This window comes from Perna viridis, chromosome 3, assembly GCF_037379345.1.
Source record: "Perna viridis isolate PV_CMFRI_1.1 ecotype Kerala chromosome 3, ASM3737934v1, whole genome shotgun sequence".
NCBI classification, from domain to species: Eukaryota; Metazoa; Mollusca; class Bivalvia; order Mytilida; family Mytilidae; genus Perna; species Perna viridis.
In genome coordinates, this window is record NC_142447.1 from 38,591,738 (window position 1) to 38,611,504 (window position 19,767).

Here is a 19,767-nt window from a genome sequence, read left to right on the forward strand (position 1 = left end):
TAGGTGTTCCACGTAAACCGATATCGAACCTGCAAAGTACGTAAAATGGCGCACTGCTAAGATGCATTATGAATTTTGGTGTGTGTGTGTGTTTTTTTTTTTTTAATGTCCTTCGTAATCAAGTGGTGGGTTTAAAAATAAAACAAAGAGAGTTCTTTCAATTACTGCTATAACCTTGGTTCCTTCAATATTAACCACTGATAACAATAAGCTTATGTTGAGATACGTTTAAATTCGGTTACCGTACTTTCCTTTTATCCCATATTTTTGTAATATGATGATTATTTTGAGGCGTAAAAACTCAAATGATCGATATAAATTGATTCGGTACATGAGTACTTTGATTTTATTTTGTCTTTTAAACAGTTATGTCTTATTGGTTAGCCTTTATATTACAGAAAAGTACGAACGTCTAACGTGCATACAAATATTGCCATGACAAGTCATGCGCACGGCCTACGAGGGAGATACAACCATTGAATGTTATTATCCAATTAAGATTGGACGACTTTAGTACGTTGGTTAGACAAACAATACTACTAGAGAATAACAAATTTATTGTTGTATTCCTTACACAAGATTGTCCATACTGTAGAAAGAATAGTGAAGTATTGGAAGCATTTGATCTTCTTGGTGGACTAGGATGTTTTTAAATGATAAATGTATATCCAATAAAAAAAATCAAAACAAAACAAGAATTAAAATTTTTAATATGTATTCTCCTGACATGAAACCTGTATAAAATATGTAGTCGAAAAAAATGAAAAGTCATGTCAATGGTACATTTTTTAATTCCTTTACTGTTTTTGTTTTCCAGAAAATGTTTCATTACTCAAATTTCGCAGCTAGTTGTCTACTTAGATTACATTACATTAGTGCCTATATATATATTAAGTTCATCTTGATTCTGTATCGTTAGAAACCATACTGTTTTAATTGTGATATGAAGAGCTTAGATTTATTACCCCGTGGAACAAAGTTTATTGTATAGCACCATTAAGTTAATTGAATGAAAAAGACATTTTAAGCGTTTACTTAGATGACTAAGACTGACGGCCATAATCTACAATAGTAGAGGGTAAAATACATATCATTTTGGTGTGAAATATCAGGAAAAAAGAGTGTGTCGCTCAACAAAAGGTGCTAACACAACAGTTTAAATTCTTATCGGTGGAAAAATATTTGAAAGTATTTCAGGAGTAGAAAAAAACTATGAGCAAAGCTCATTAAAGAACACCGCCGCTCCAAAACCCCAGTAACCAAATGGTTAAACAAAGTCATCAAACAGGAAGTTATTGTCGGATCAGTCTGATATCGAATTCCACGATATGGCATATACCTGTACAAAGCTAACTATTAAATGTGTTAAGTATTCATATTACCATATAATTTTGAAACAATAAAGCGACATTGCAACGGCTATAACAGGAATGCCTCAACGTCCATGTTGTCCGTAAAGAAAGAACGATTTTGTCCTCGAACAGCACAAGAACAAGGGTAACAACTAACGAACACTAATCCGATCCATATGAGAAGATGAGACATATACGACGTTCAGTTAACAAATTTTCGACGTAAAAGTGCGCCGACAAGTTATTTCTTTAACTTCAACACATACGCAGAAATGAGTGTTCAAGTATATTAAATGAATATATAAAGCCTGTGGTAGAGGTTTTCACACCTCGTGCATATGTGTATACTGAATACATATGTGCATGCTGATCGGGTAAGCAATTTTCGGTCTGATTGGTAATATGCCTAGATTCAGGATAATATCTGAGCGGTTCAACTTTCATCTATTATTGTACAGGCGGCAGATCGAGTAGGTAACACAACCAAAAGGAGACCCGATTCGGTTTAAGGTTTTTGAGCTAAATCAGGAGATAAGCAATTTTTTTCTTCAAGTGAAGTTAAACCCACAACAGTTTTCAAACCAAAATGAAACCAGACTGGAACACAAACTTTAATGCATCTTGTTTACTTGATTAAAATAGAAGTATAGTATAACAAAATATTTAAAGTAACTCGATCGGGCGTTAAGCGCTTACTCTACAGATGCACTTGGTCCATACTCTTAGTTTTCTGTTTAGTCTAGGTGGTTCATTTACTTTTCCTATTTCTTTGTGTCATTGTGTATTTCCCTTCCTGTCCTAGTGTTCTTCATTGTTTATAAATTTTGCTTTGACAGTAGTTGCTTTTGATCTCATGTTCACTACTCTTATTCATCTGCGTTATTGCTCAAAATTTTCAACAACTTGATCATGTGTGTTTACACGTTGATACTGTCAATAACAATATTGCGCCACTCCTTCGTCTGTTAAAGATTTCGGTGTCATTGTTAAATGGCCTTATCCTGCAATTGAAAGAACGATATTGAACGTCTGGAAGTGGTCCTATAGGGACATCTTTGACAAATGATGTGACGAACATCGTCCAAGGGGGACACGCATGTAATCAGTGCGAATCTTGTCATTTTCAGTTTAGTTAATTAAATGAAAAAAAAAATGGAGGAAAATAATTTAAAGATGGCCAACATGTTTCTTGTGCTGTCGTGGTGCATACCATCTGATGCTGAAAGTTGCCTTTTTTGGTAAATGCAAGCACCAACCGTGTTATGAAACCTTGACTGAAATAATACGTACAATGTTAAAAGGACAAATTACTCACTACATTATTTTCTTGGATGTCTCGTTTATGGCTTTTGTCATTTCCATTTCTGGTGTTCAGAATCACTCATTTCTTATCACCATCGAGTGACATTTCCATATTATTTGTATTTGTAAATGTCTGATCAGGTTAATGTATCTGACCAGCACATTTATTCACGTGATTTCACCCCACCCTCTCAATTTATATTCAGCTTTACTCAGTCTTTACCATGGTAGTATCTCCCCGACTTAATATGGAAACAAACAAAAACAAAATAAAACAAAAAAATTAAACAAAAACAAAAATCAAATCAAAAATGAAATTAAAAAGCTCCCCAAAATTAATATCAATTAATTGTTACGTGCTATAAAAGTTCATTAAAAAATTAAAACAATACGTACGGTGCAAGAGTGATAACACATTAACCAAATAGAATAGATTGATGCTACCAAGATAAACATATCAATTATCGGAAATTTCTCAGACAGTCCACAGCTGGTCTTCTTTGACGCCGGAGTGAGGTATGGTGTTTTTTATACGTATGATCATGGAAGTATATCTTGATATTATACTTCCATGGTATGACGGAATATTTGTACTTTTTTCGATGTTTCACGTCCCACAAGTCTGAAATGAAAAATCGGGGAAAACATTAAAATACAAGAGGAAGCTTACTTTCATGAAGATAACAATTCTAAAAAAAAGCATTTAAAAACGGATAAGAATAAATGAATGCGTTTCTTAATAATTATATGAATCTTTTAATATTAGTCAAGTTACTTCAGAAGAGTAATTGTTAACAAATATTCATCTTCTTCAAGAATTAAGTTGCCGTGGTGATCTGAGGGATAACATGGTACAAGTTTCATATTACTAATAATATGCACCATCTCATAGTTGAAAGATTTGATAATCAAAAATCAGATACATGGGTAAATCCTACTCTTGCTACGTAAGAGTTGGAATTCCATTCATTCATATGCCCGTGTTGCAGACTTAAAACTAACACGCTGCGCAAGCTATTTAGTGTGCACCACGTGATTGACGTTATTTTTATTTATTTATTTATTTTTTATTTATTTTTTTTTGTAGACCGAAAAATATAACAGCCATTCCTTAAATAATTGATATAATATCACAAAATGTTCTTTACTTGTATTCCTAACCCGTATAATTTATTCCCACTTCGTTTCCGATTCTCTTTTACTCACGATACAAGCAGCAGTAGACACACTCGTTTCGACAAAAATGCATGTACGGAATAGGGAGGCTACTTATAATATTTGTTTGCTCTCAAGAAATGAATGAAGAGAGCATAATATAGCGACTGGATTGTTTAGTTAATTCCTTCAAAAATTACGTCTGGTTTGCTTCGCCCAGAATAATATCTGTGTACGCCTGTAGTTGGTCTATTTATACCCAGTTTATTTTTAAGAGTTTTTTACTTATCTCATTTTATAAAAACTACAAGCTTAAAATCATTGTTTCTCTTGACTTATCTAAAATGCACAATACCATGTTTGTGATTTTAAAAGCAAGTCCTGTTTTACCCTTGATTTACCTTAATACGAAATTCCAATATCCTGTAATAAAATAAAACCGGTTCAAATTGTTAAAACTGTAGGATTTAAATCAGGGAAGGTTTGCATTACCGTTTTTATGTGATTTCATTAATATTTCATTATAAGACATTGTCTGCGGGAAACAGAAATCCTATAGTGTTAATTTGGCGGGAGTAATCAAGAACCCGACATCTTATCTACACTTCAATGTATCTAAATTCATATAAATGTATGGATGGAGTGCTTTCTCAGGAAGTATAGCACTGCGCATCACTTTAGTAGATTTGCAGCGGTTCTTAATTGTGGCGTTTTTGCTCTAATAGGGAAATGATTGCTGTGATACCAAATTGATATCTGAAATATTACTTGAACATCGGTAATTTATAGGGATACCACTTTTATAGACATTATGATAGAATATTATACATATTACTACTCTCTGACGAATTGGTTAATTAAACAACATCAGAATAGCGATCAATCAGAAGACTGATAAACCAAGATATTGACGTATAAAAAAGTTTCTAATTTTTACACTAATCTTATCTTTTCTTATTAATTTTTTCAGAACCATTTTAAACTCCTTTTTGGTTTTATCAAATGCTGCCTTTACAAGTCTCCAAAATATTTGTTTTGAACAACATTAAATCAAAGTGTATTATTTTGATTCAAAGTAGATTTATTTCCAACAGAGACGCATTGAAAATTCGTTAGGATTGATTTAACTTTTAGGCAGTTTTAATGCACTTTGGGACAGCTTATGCTTTATGAGCCGCGAAGTGGTATACAGACACGCGTTAGTTGTTCCAAAGTTGGATATGCAAGCAAAATTTAAAGCACCCTTATATATAGGATTTTTCCCAAATCGCAGATCTAAATACGAAAATGATTTTTGTTATGTGAAAATATAGCATAGGTAGACCGAAAAACCATCGTTTGTTCAGTTGGCTATTTTACACCATGAATCATATTACTACTGGCAGTGTCTGAATTTTAATATATGGACTGGTACTTAATTACATATCATTCGTCTCCCATAAAACCAACCAAATCAAAACAAATCAAGAAAGACAACTCTTACAAAGTGTCAATTTCATGTACAATTTATATGGTTATTATCTCATAAGCACAACGACTAAATGAAAAACGGAGACTGGTTATGTGATCAGAATAGTTTTCCAAAGAAGAATTAATTGGGAGTTGAGTGAGTTTTTGACACAAATGAATCACCTTCCGTCTGATTTTTATGAAGACTGCTACTTAATTTTTTTACTTGATTCCACTCCAAATGAAGATGTGGCCTTACTCAAAACGTTATTGAATTGGGAAGTATTCAAGAACTGATTTAATTTTTGATCAGGTTATGTGAGAATAAAACAATGTATTTATATTACGATACACAAATATTGTCAACAGTTGAAAACCCTTATCTGAAGCCAGCTTGCGATTTGGTTGTTAATCTGTTAAGTCTGTTATTCAAAATACCAGAAAACGTCTGACTAAAAATAAGTTCAATGTAATACTTCCAGGGTCAGATTTCGAACTTTCATTTTTAAGTCGCTAATATTGTTAGCAACTTCTTGCACTCGTAATTTCAGTACTTTCTTAAGTAACATACACGTGTGTTTTACGCGTGTTTCTTGCATGTACGAGAACGGGAAGTTTACATGAAATGATCGGTTAGCATTGAACATTACCCAGTTTACGATTCAGGCACGGGAGCTCTTTACAAAACTATAAATTATACGTCATTATACATTAGCACGACCCCGATATACCCCGTGCGGGTCCGCACAGCGCTAAGCTTGTCGTAAAAGGCGACTATATAGTGCTCAGAGCAACTGGGTTGTGTGCCCCAGGTGGTGGAATGGGGTAACCCTGGCATGCTTCATGCTGGGGTCGTCAGGCCATATTACGGAAAACCTGACCGCAAACCATAGTGGTGCAACGTGTTGGGAAATATGTATCGTTCCTGACACGTTAAAGAACCCTTCTGTGGTATTCTCCCGGAATATGAACCATAGGTCTCCACCACAGGAGGCTTAATTGCCCGACGTCTCCCACCTCTCCGTGTTTCCAGTGGCAATCAAAATTTATCGACCCCATTATCCTTGTGTTCCATTCCATTTTTCATTCATCGTCATTTCATGTTCATTTTATCACCTATTTCATGTTCATCGCCTGAATATAGCTGAAATATTACTGCTCGGGCGTTAAACCCCAACAGTTAACAGTCAATCCGATATTTATGAATATGCATTGCCAGTTGCTTAATCTGGTACCCTGGTCAACATCATAAGCGATCCAAAGATCGCTACAACGTACCCTATTTAAGACATCATACACATGCCTATGCGTGTTTTTTTTCTTTTTTGTTGTTGTATGAGAACGGATAGTTTACATTAAAAGATAAAATAATGTGTTAGCATTGAATTTATGTAATTTTACTCTGTTTCCGAAAAACAGGCGTTCGTTACAATTGACTATATATAGGACATGTGTATTATCAGGACCCCGATATCAATTTATAGCCATTGCCAGTTGTTTAATCTTGTTCCGGGTGATTGAAAACATTTGAGTCATCACGGTTACGAAAGAGTATACTCAATCATATCAAGGGATACAAGGTTTTATCGGAAGTCACCCGATTTTAGAGCATATTGCTTTCGTGCCATTTCGGATGTTGAAAGTAAGCCAAAATCAGTACCAGGGAATATTTGACGGTAAGCTACTTTGAACACTTCAGCCTTTGATTATAAATAGTTGTCAGACCAACTGTCAGGTACTATACCCGTGTCAAGCGTAATGTTGAAAAGTTTAATATATATTGGCATCAAATCGGTGGCAGTGTTTTTGATGTATTCGTTCAATATACCAACAGTTCCGAACGCTTTACCGTTTTTTAGCTTCGATAGAGCTTTTCTAATTTCTTCTTCGGTTATTTGACTGTTAAGAAATCTTTATACGTCATCATCGACATAATCCAAATCGACGCCCTATATACGAAATAACTAATGCTGCCCAAGGGAAATGAACCAATCAGAAGACTTATTACACATCAAATTAAATCATTGGAGATAATCTAAACCTTTCTTTATAACCATGGAATTAATAACACGTATTCTATACACAAAAAAAAATACAACACAAAAAAGAACAAAAAGGACAATGCACTACGACAGCTTAAAATATGACCTCGAACTCTATCAAACGATTCAACGACAAGAACATTATACTGTAAGTTTCTGTGGTAAACGCTATAGCATCCAAGTTATTAGCGTGTTAATATACACAGATTCTAAATTTTATGTAATTTTGGTCTCTTGTAGTTGTTTATGGTACATTTCATTTAACATGAATCTAAACTGTTACCGTTGATAACTCATGTGTTACTCATTACCTTAAAGAGTTTATGCAGATAAACTTAATGGTACAGGGTAATATAAAAGTAAATTGTTTTTTAACCATGAACACATCAGCTTATTTTAGTGCAGGTGTTAGTAATGAAAATCAGCCACGGATCCAAGGACTGGCGTTCCGGGCGTACGCCCCCCCCCAAATCGGTAAGAAAAAAAATTTCACCACAAGTTTCACCCCATGATATTGTTTGCCTTGCTTTGCACGGCATTTAATTCAATTTACGCCCCACCCCTAAACTCAAATCCTGGATCCGCCCCTGAAAATATCGACTTTATTGGATAGATTTCCCCTGTTTTCTAGATAAAAAAGCATAATTACCAAAGTGTCTGGTCAATGCAACCGATTTGTGTAACTAAAACTTGGATTGTTTTTGTAACTTTTTTTTCTGTATTTAATTGTCTGTTCCGGTTAGTTTGTTTTGCTTCCGTTTTCTTGCTTACAAATGGCAGTTGTTGAATATTTGTCTTTCGAATTTTGAATATTAGATATATTTTACTATACGGTTTATTGTAGTCAATTATTTTGTCAACTAAAATCTACTAACGAATAAACTTTTTGAGTTGTGTGGGGATACAATGCACTTGTTTTCAGTTAGAATAAATCTTTAGGGCTTGTCATATCAAATCTACAATGCAGAGGTTTGTGTATATCAAAACACAAGGGCACATTTAAAAACAATTCTTAATTTTAAGGTTGAACAAAATATATATATATACGAAATAATTTTATTTTTTTCTTCAAACGCAGAACTTAATTGTGAAAAAAGACAAAAAGAATAGAAGCTTCACTTGTAAAAGTTTCATTCACCTTTAGATGTACCAAATTAGAATAAACTTATAGATAAAATATTCAAGCTTCCCGGGTTAAAAGATGTACAGTTAGATAAATGTTTAACAGACCTTTTACCAGACCTGTTTATCCCGGACATAAAGCCGCATTTACAAAAATAGAATTTGCATGTCATTTGTGTTAAAAACTTGCTCGATTGATCTTACAAAGTACACCAACGGAATATTACCATCAATAAAAAATATTTATACAACTCAAGCACTAAAACATTGCATATGAATGAAAAACATGATCTTAATTCTATAAGGAACTGGAAATTTTCACCATTCAAAGGGAGAGATCAAGATAGGATTTTAGTATTTTAATGGAATTATGTTCGAATGGATGAAGTCAGCTTTGAAAGGTTCTCCCAAGAGTTTTCAGTAACAATATAAATACGTAAATGCAGAAAATGATGATGATATAATTCAACTTATCAGTGGTTTTCTGACTTTGATAAAAGCATACTGAAGTCTTATAACTATTTTTTATGCCCATCAAAAATGTGGCAAAGGTTCGTTTTGATGAAATAGTATATTAGTAAATGAGATGATAGAATAGTTGCGCGGAAATTTCCACATGTCAAAGACAATACCCTTTCTTCAAGGTCATTGGTAGGATTATGAACGTGTATTATAGACAAGCGTGATTCGTATATGATAACTGACAATAACAGGAAATTTCTTTGTGATTATCGTTTCCGAATGCGTAACGTGCTTGTTTGAAGCGTAGTCAAAACAAAACAAAAAGTACTAACCTTAACTAGATGTCATACTATTTTGATCCAACTTTAATTAACTTGATATGTTGAACTGAAAATTTAGTTTTGTTTTATAATAAATCATTAAAGCGATGCTAAGGAAAGGAGACACACCTTAGTGGGGTAATTGTTAAAGGAAATGGGTATTGTTGCATTCAACACACGTCGATCATATTTGCACGAATAATAAAAGGTGCGTCACCTCTTGATTAAAAAAATCCTTACGTCACTCTTCCGAACTTTGGTTGTTCTAAACATTCCTTTCATATACAAATGAAAAGAAATTTTGATAAGATCAAAATTATTAGCTGATGTAATTGACAACAGATGTTCCACAATACACAACGCATTCTTTACGTATATTAACAACGTATTTATAAAAAAAACGAAGATAGCAGATATATTTTAGGATGGTCATAGCTTCATTGCATGATTTTATATATCTGCATGTTTGTTTTAATCCCGATATAACAAATCGGTCAAACTGATCATCGATCACTCATAATAAATCGAATGACAGTCGCTCGATTAGCATAGAAAAAAGAACACATATCGACAAAATGCTTTAAAATGATCGATTTTTAATGGTAAGTGATCGGTTAACAAATTTTCTTGATTTCAGGAATAGTTCCAGATGTCCGAAAATGTAATACTTGTCCATCTTAATGTAAATTGATGAACAAGTTTAACACAAAGATTTTTTCAACCAAACACTCATTGACAAATGTTTGATTTACACAGGTTATCAAACGGTTTTTATTCGATTTGTGACTGTTAAGTGATCGATTATCAGTTTTTTTTTTTTGGGGGGGGAGGTGGGGGGGTGTTATTTTTTCACCAATTGTTTTAAACTGTTTGTATGATGTACACCGCATTTACCGTACAGAAGCAATAGCTATATTTACTTCAAATATTTCGAATCCGATGTTTACGTTTGTATAAAATAATCACTCTTACACTTGTTGATTAATTAATCACCATTCTTAATGACTGCATTGCTTAAAACATCGCTGACCATCTCATGTAAAAGGGTCCATTTCTTTATTTCATCAGATGAATATCATGTATATTGCCTCAAAGATATTGACTTTAATACAAAGAGGAAAAAACTCAATTGATGATTCCTAAAGACATATATGATTGTTCTTTCTAATGGTAGCGACAGAGTTTTTTCTATTTATGTTATGTGTCCTATTGTTCTACAGTTTTAGATGATATATCAAGTATCCTCTGAGCCTCTTATCAATTTGTCAATTAGAGGAAAGTGCTTCGGGTTTTTACTATAGTTGTTCTCATGGACAATTTTTCCTTAATTTATGAGATACTAGATGGATTAGACGAAGGTCAACCCAAGTAACTACTCGGTTTGAAGATAAACAAGTCATAACATAGTTTCTAGAGATACAATTCTTATGAATATGCTTGACTTTGTTCATATCTTTTTTGTTGCGGATTTTAACCACTTTTTGATAGACAATGCCTTGAAATCTAATAAAGATAATAATTCATATAAATTGATTCCGGTATTTTCACGGTGATGCATTTTTATATGAAAAAAAAACCGAAACAAAAGCCCTTTTCCTAAAAAAAAACAACATTAGTAACTGCTTAGAGCTCCCTTATGTCCATTTTATGTCTTAACCGAAGTTCATAGGTTCATAAGAAGATCACCAGGGCATTAGTAATTAAATGCTGATGATGCCGCATTACTTCTACTGATCAGTATTAAATACGGTAGGTTTTCTAATCATCAAGGTATTATACGGAGATTTCTCTCCAGGAGACATTTTGACGGATGTTCAAACATGAATGAATTAAAGCATCATTTATCTTAGTTAACCAAAAGCCTTTTGACTGCTGATGTTGTTAAAAGTGACTAAATGAGAATTGCAAGGCTTAAAAGGGCATATCAATTACTTTAAATGATGGAAAAGACAAAACCGACAGGCTTAAACATTTATTTTCCATTTCCTTTTCTACCTAGTGCGAACATATTTTATGCGAAAGTCATGCTTTCAAAAATATCTTGGTTGAAGTACGATAAGGTCAACATTTTGAAGTCAATTGTCTTCACGTACTTTTATAGAAAGGACATCATTCAACTGACTATTTTAAATGTATACATGTACTATAGGTACAGATAAATCATTCTGCCTATTGACTTAACTTATTGCATCTGTGGTAAACAGTACAGATTTGATTACGTTTTATAATACTTCTCGGCCATATCCATGTAATCACTATTTCCAGTTGAAATGCAGTATAGAAACAATCAACAAAAAAAATCAACAAAGTCAACTTTCAAACACGGAAATTCTGACTGTGGATGTTTATTTATTTAAGATGAAACGGATTATTTGAAAGTAATGCCGGCCAATAATGGTAACTTCTAATTTTTATTCATTGACCATATAAAAATAAGATTAAACAAATATTCACAATGTGTGTCATTTGTTTATTAGTTACCGTTTAAAGCGCAAGTTCCAATAACTTTCCTAAAGACCTTTTTGAGCTCGAGTCGGAAACTCTTACTTGTGGTCAGGTATATGACATAGTTAAAAGCATAGTGAGAAATACCGAAGAGGTAAACAAACTCTCTGGCAACAACAAAATTTAAGTGTCTTTGCCAATTTGAGTCATTCTGAATTATATTCGAATCAATTTTGTCGCAACATGTTGGTACAAAATACTCCGACAATATATACGTGACACTTACCGGAAGTGTTGTAATTATGAGGTAAAATGACACCACTAACAGCGTTTTTGTATTGGCTGAGCGTTTCCGCGGAGGAATTGGCCCATACAATTTTTTAACTCTCTTTTTCGTTTGCCTCATAGTGTAAATAACCATGATGTTAAAAATCAGAATTAGAAACGGAACTATTATAAACATAGTCGTTTCCGTGACCCAATTCCAGTTTGAACGGAAGTCACTGACTTCTTTGGCTTCACGTAACAGACAATGACCATCCATGTATTTCCAGAAGTATGATTGAATGATTGACAGCAATATGACAAATATTGTCATGCAAAAGACAACTAGTTTTGCTCTTTTGACAGTACAAAATTGCCTTCGCTTTAGTGGGAATTTGATAGAAATGTACCTCTCTACAGTAAACGCAAGCGTCAATAGGGGTGATAAGTACTGTACTGCAAGATAAAACACGGGAAACGTCTCACAAATTATTGGAAATTGCAGCGTGTCAGTATCCCAGTTATTTTGCAATTCATATATAATTGAAAGGGCCAAGAAGAAGTCGTCGGAAACAGCCAAAGCGGCAAAATAACAACCAGAAGAATGTCTTAAAGGAGAACGCAACCATAAGAAACATGATAACACATTAGCAGGAAATCCAAATATGTACAATAGAATTTTTGCTTTTGAAATGTCATATATAATTGGAATATGGGTATTATAAATTTCAATCAACGATAATTCTCCTATATTTGCCTCTTGAGTCGTTGTTACAAAGCTTGAGTTGAAATCTGTTGAATTCATCTGAAAAGAGAAAATATTTTTTTATTGAATGATATTTCACATCGGAATATTTATATTTAACAATGTCGACAACGTTATTGTTAAACCGTGTTACAATATAAAAATGAATTAACTCTCAATTCACACAACAAACAAGAACTGAAAATCTAATATGTTATTCTCCTTTTGTTAATATTTCAAAGATTCTGAAGAAAACCTTCTTCAGACTATTTCAAATTATGACTCGAACTTAAAATCGCTACCTACAAAATGGTACATTTTCAAACTATATGCTGTACGTTGATCTTACTATATCTCTTCCTGCTCATTTTGAATATACCGTGTTAAGTACGTCTTGAAGTGATTTTTTTCATTCATTTATTTTCTGAATCCTTGATCTCGCTGTACTAGAACTGAATGAAAAGGTAGCATACGTTTTGACTGACAGCTTGCCGAGTATGTCGCAGAAGTATATTATTTACCTAACGCTGTATTACGAATGTCGAAGAATCTGAGATTGAGTGAGTGTGCGAAACATTTCTTGTGCACGAATTAAACATACTGGCCTCACATCACTAGATTTTAACTTCATTATAAATATTGTATCAGAGTAGGCAACCATGTTTATGTTATCAATATGTTTTGTTGGCCACTAATTTAAGCAATTCGACTGACTGTTGATATAGACGTGACTAATGACTGGCATTGTTGTATTCAGATACCAACTCTGTAGGCAAAGAAAAGCTCTACTGAAACCTCGACAAAATGTGATTGAATGAGATCTATAAAATGTTGGTACTTAGTAATGAATCCAAATAGGAGAATACATATCGAAGTGAGATAACCACAATTTTGGATACTTTCAGAGAAAACCACCAAATTATTGAAAGAAATTAAGCGGAGAAACAGATATGTTCACAACATTAACGATAACAGAGCGTTTTTCTTGTCCAGATGAAACCTACAGAGTAAAGATTATTTTAATTACTGCAAGTCAACTGATTAAATACAATCAGGCAGCTTGTTTTTTTTTCATCTAGAACACGACTTCTTAGTCTTTATATTATTCATCTACATCAGATGACCACATATAAGCCTTCTATCAAGAAAATGTCACTTTTTAATATAATATAGAAAAGCATTGGCTCATTTTATAGAACTTGATTTTATAGTTTATTTGTTATCAGCTTTCAAAACTATTTCCAAATTATATCGTTGAAATTCGAATTAACACACAATGGTAGTCAAACATATATTTGTATCAAAAATTTACCAGCCAAGACATGAAAATTAAAAGTGGTCACAAAAAAAATAGAGGAGCATACATGTAAGTGAAAATATGAATGTAGCTGAAGTGTTTAATCTGTTATACCGAAACAGTAAAGCCTGCAATAGACTATTTAACGACAGTTCCAGAACCTTCGACGTAACTGCTCGCTTGTCTTTTAATGTCCTTTAAAAGTAAAATGTCTTGATAGGAGAAACACAACTGAATAATAAAAAAAACTTTCACACCATAAAATTCTAATAAGAATGGAAATCAATTTCTTTTGTACCGTCAACTTAAGCTTTGGATATAGTTATTTATAGTCTCATTGTCGTAAAATGACAGTAAACTGTGTCTTTATGTCCGTCCAAAGAGCCACTTAATTCATTCCGGAATCTACTTAATGGAAATTGGTAGACAGGAAACACAAGTTTGGTGACTATGTTTATCTTTTTATTAAAGCTTCTGGTTCATTTTGAAATCTATTAAGACACTATCAAATGGTTCTAATAGTATGGTAAGACAACATTTATTGTAAAACCATAATACGTTTAAGACTTGTGCACTACAAGTCGGTCCTTTTTTTAACATCTTAGATAATATTTTGGGGCGTTGTTATTATCATTTGTTTTAATTTTAAATAATGCGATATTCTGTTGTAAATAATATAACCAACTGTGACTCCACAAAAATAAGGAATATAGGCCGAATTTACCGCCAGGATAAGCAAGAAAACAATAGGGTAGGTAGGTAGGGAAATTATTTTATTTTTCAAAAACATTTTACATTGAGTGAATGGGAAAATAATCTAGACTTTTACGGTGTTTTAGCCAAAATGGCCATGAAATGCTTAGGGAAGGTCCAAAATAAGAGTAACTAGGATAGCAGGAAACAGACATATTTTATTTTGTCTAAGTGTCTCCTGCTTCAATATAATACAATCCAATTTACGTTTAGTTAATGATTATTTTATTGTCCATGTAGAAACAATAAGGATCACTCGCAAGAAAAACAAACGTATGAGATCTTCTATTGTAGAATATGCACATATTAAACATAATACCTCTGTAAATAATCATTATCATAAAAAAACAGGATTGCCTTCAATCAAGATTTCTAGATCTTTTTTTGGTGAACTATTTCAAAGATTGTAATTCACATAGTCGTTCTGAGTTACCCTTAACTTCGACACTAAAAAACAGTAATTGATGCATTCTCATGAAAAATAAATCCACAGGTACAGGCAAAATTATAAATTATGTCGACTCGAAATAAATCACTTCTTAGTTTCTCAGCCGAGAGAGTGAAATGGACAGGGTATTTAGAAACACTACTGCTACTAGCATTCTTTTTTCAATCATTTTATAACATAATTGAATTTTCTCAACATTTTAAACTGAAATTTCAAGGTCATGATAATATGATAAAAAACGAAATCTAAATCAAGAGAAAATGTATAGTCTATTAAATGGGAACATTGTATTAATTTTGAACAAATTTTAAAGTTTCTCTCTCTCATTGTGCCACGCTTGAGAATCATATGATTCATATACGATATAAACTCCATCTTTTTTATATATAAAGGAGTTCAATCCTTGTGGAAAATGGAAACCTGATTACGGTACATGCAACTTATGGTTGCTTTTCCATTTTCATTACTATTAACAGTATTACAAATCTCCCTTTCTTCAAATACATATTCGGCTATTTGACGAATATGCACGAGAAACTAGTAGATTTTTTTCTCGAGATTTTGTCTGTTTATCATAAATTTGAATTTTCTAAGAGCCCCAATTGTTCCGCGCTTTTCATTTCTTATTTTAATTTCAGATCATCAGATAAGTGTAGATTATTGAAACTTTCTTTAAATTTAATAAAAGCTGAATAGAAAAAAAAATATATTTCCGTATTTTCCTTCAGACGAAAAGACACAAGCCACTTGTTAATCATTTAATCCATGATGAATTAAAAGTTGATAGTGTCCCTTTCACTTTTGTAGAAATGTTTTATCAGCAAATATGGTCTTGTCTAGGAGAGGAGGTTTTTCCTTATGTCATTAATAAAAATTAGAAACAAAAGAAGATCATTTATTCTGCCTTGTGGAACAGCATGATACCAAAATTCATTTTCACGCGGACCACAATACTTGAAGTTAAGCCCTCGTTAGCTTTAAATCAAAATTGACCATGCAAACAGGACTGCCAATATTTAAAGTATACAGTCACAGACATTAAAAGTTTGTGGAAACGACCTTGCAAAACTTTATGACAAACATGATGATTTTTCATTCAGAATTGTCAAATTTCCTTTCATCTGTGGCAACATCCCTTCAGCACCTGCGTATGGAGTTTTCATATCACAACTCATACGTTATGCCAGAGCTTACCATAACGTGGATCGTTATGGTGTATCCATCTGCACCATGAAAATTGATTTGTGCAACGTGTCATAGTTTTCCTTTCCTCTTTCGTCATTCCCGGACGACTTTTTATGAGCAACTCTGAGGGTATTTCTAGAAAAGCAGAGGACTCTTACCCTACCGATACACCTGGTCCATGCTCCCAGTTTTTTTCGTGGAGTCCGAGTTGCTCATTTATTTTTGTTGCTTTGCATGTATTTTTTTTTTTGGTTGCTTTATGTTCTTTGTTGTGTTTGTCTGTTTTCTATGTCTGGTCTTTCTTGCTGGGTCGCGTTCTTTTGATTTCCGCTGTAGTGTCTTGGTTCCCTTGATTACTTTCCTAATACAGACCGAATACATCTTACTATGCTATATTCCTTCTGTATTTTTGTCATCGAAATTCCTTTTTAAAATAAGAATAAAAAATGCTTTATTTTTAATTATTTTTATTCGTCTCTGGGACTGTCATCAGATGCACCGAGATAAAACTCTGCTACATGAAAGATGGTTTCTGTACATCGGAAAAAGGCATCTCTTTTATATAGAATAAATCTACCCTTTAGTCCGCATTACGAAAATGAGTTGTTTAATTTTGTTCGATATAAATTTTTGTATTAATGAATTAATTTATTTAAGGAATAACACGTTTTCTGATTTGATAAAAATTCGACTGCCATATCCGCTATATATGACAGGGACTTCATAAACTTTTTTTATGATGATTTTGATACAAAAATTAAATTATTAGGAATAACTACAGTTATTCTTTCTATAAAAATAACCCAATTGCAGGTGGTATTAGGTAATTTAATGTGCACCACATGATTGAGGTTATCCGTTCATTCCGAAAAATTGTGATCAAACACGGGAACACATAGAATGATTTACTTCCACATGACACACATTCAAAGAACATGAAAACAGTACAAAGGTATGAGAGCTGAAGTAAATATTAAAAACTAAACAAGCGCATTGAACTGTATTCTTCTCGTTTCTATTGATTGTAATAAGCTCATAGGTTTTTTTATAGAATAGAAAAAGAAAAAAGACATACAAATAAATGAAGAATACATTATTATGCGCCTACAAACAAGTGATTGGATTAACTTCGATGTGTTTGGGATCTAAGGTTAGAATGACCTAACATTGAGAGAATGCTTTCAAGGTCAGAACGAACCACGTTGTCTGTTATCAATGCCTTCTACACCGCTAATTAGACGAGATACATATTACCTTAACTAATACCACGCCCCATATCTAACAATCTTTATGTATTAAATATTTACTTTTCAGAAATACAAACAATTTGAAATGAATATATTGCCTTCTCCAACTGAGATACTAACACTGTGAACTTCATACAGATCGTTTCTGTTGATAGAGCTTCCTGTTAGTCCAAATTAGTTGTTTCTAATGTAAGTATACCCTGTTATGATGTTTTTTTAATTCACAGGAGTTTGTACGTTATAATAAATGTTCTACCGGATTCATCATTTTACGACCGCAACAAATTCCGAATTCATATTCGTGAATGCAAGTTTAGATAAAATTTCAGTACTTGCTAATCATTAAAAATATTTATACGAACAAAAGTAAATAAGTTGAAATTTTGGAAAGATAAGAAGTAACTACATGCAAAATTCGAATGACGAAATTCAAACCTAAAAAAATAACCAAATTGAAAAAAAAACGGATAAGGACCAGGTGTACTTGCACACGTAAGTTTAGCGTCCCTAATACTTTTAGTGATGAACTTTCGTAAGGCATAAACCTTTAACTACTTCTCCAAAAAAAAAAAGATTAAAAGGAAACAAAAAATAGTATCGAACAGAACGAACCACAATAATCATTAAGAAATACAAACAAAAATAATAATAAAAAAATAGTGTAAAACAATACAAAAACCCAAACCAGTGAAACAAAAAAAAATCCCAATACCATGGACAACGAGACAACTAAAGAAGTCACTTAAATGCGATTTGTAAATTTAATTTGTTATAATTTGCTTAATCTTCTTTTAAAACGAGAAAGATGGGTTTGATTAAATCATGTTGTAGAAAAGTACGTTATTTTTTTTACTCTTTGCATTATTGCAAATGTTAAATAAGTTTTTTTCCGGTTTCGGTGTTTGCTACTTTCGTTGAAAAAGACCGTATACATATGTAAATGAAATGAAATGACCATCATCGCTTAATTGTTAAACACGCGACTTTGTCTATGTTGTTTTGTTTATTTCACGTTATTTGTTGTGTTTGTCTAATTTTTTTTTGTTCAGTCGTTTATATCCTAGATTTTGTTTTTTTTTTATTACCGTCCGAATACTGGCTTCCTTGATTTCCCTTTCAACTGTATCAGTAATGTAAATCGTACCAACAAAACTACATAGAATTTAAAATTATTAAAAAAAAGATTGAGATGTTTAATGTTATAGACTTACCTCTTCACAAAAAACGTTTTCTTGAAATAAAATAAACGTTGAACGAGATTTTCCTGATTTACTGAGCAAGAGCTTAGAATAATAGGAAACCCAATATCCATCCACTGTTGTTTTAAATTTAGATCTGTTTAATTACAACTGTACTATGATTACAAAATCCGCAAAATGTCATTTTAAGTCTTTGAATATCCAATAAAATGAGGAGAGATCCAGACGACACAACAATATTTCTATATTTCGGAAACATCGACTTCTATCCGGTAATATAAATTCATTAATGATATTGGAAACGGCTGTCCTTTCCATATGCCCATGACGTCATAACTCGATTCAACTTTAGTACTTAAGAAGAAGTTAAGCAACATATCGAGCAATATCGACTATAAGTGTGTCTATACTTGCTTATCCTACACTAATCTAGCACTGCTCAGTTAGGTATAACTTTCATTTTCATCACATTATAACATTACCAGGAGATGAAAGAACTAATAGATAGAAACAGAGTGGTAAGATAAGCCTTTACATGTTGATACTGGAGTAATGGAATTTAGATGTATTCCATTAATTGAGAAAATTTTCGATGCAGATTACAATAGAATTTCATGTGCAGTGATATGAAATGTTAGGTTAGTGATTGTTATTGAAATTGTTTTTCACAGAAACAACTACTGAATTTAAATTACTTCTATGATGATAATAAAATGCATTGTTTTATACTCCATTGTTATTTCTTTCTTGCAGATTGCATTGTTTCAGGTTTGGTTAAATTCAATAAATAAGGCAAACACATTTTAATAAAAATAATGTGATAATTAGTAATTATATGGAGATTGTTGGTTGTGTTTAAAAATAAGCTGAAGTTTATTGAATTAAGGAGTAATCAAGGGAACCAAGGTTCTAGCGGAAATCGACAGAAAGTAATCCAGGGACAAAGGCTAGACATGGAAAGAGACACTCACACAAATGAG

The 19,767-nt window shown here is 32.6% G+C and overlaps 1 protein-coding gene across 1 annotated transcript; it reads right to left on the minus strand.

Annotated features, from left to right (window-relative positions):
- Positions 1–694: 694 nt before the first annotated feature.
- On the minus strand, positions 695–19,329 carry LOC148622174 (growth hormone secretagogue receptor type 1-like). Its single transcript, XM_088571791.1, has 4 exons — positions 18,800–19,329; positions 9,217–12,718; positions 3,051–3,276; positions 695–2,353 (listed from the first exon to the last, which is right to left on the minus strand). The coding sequence occupies exon 2, from the start codon at positions 12,716–12,718 to the stop codon at positions 11,678–11,680; it is 1,041 nt and encodes a 346-aa protein (XP_088427917.1). The 5' UTR covers positions 18,800–19,329; the 3' UTR covers positions 695–2,353; positions 3,051–3,276; positions 9,217–11,677.
- Between the last annotated feature and the right edge of the window lie 438 nt (positions 19,330–19,767).

Bases quoted from the DNA above. Each gene is read 5' to 3' on its own strand.
- LOC148622174 (XM_088571791.1), bottom strand. From the start codon at position 12,718: ATGAATTCAACAGATTTCAACTCAAGCTTTGTAACAACGACTCAAGAG.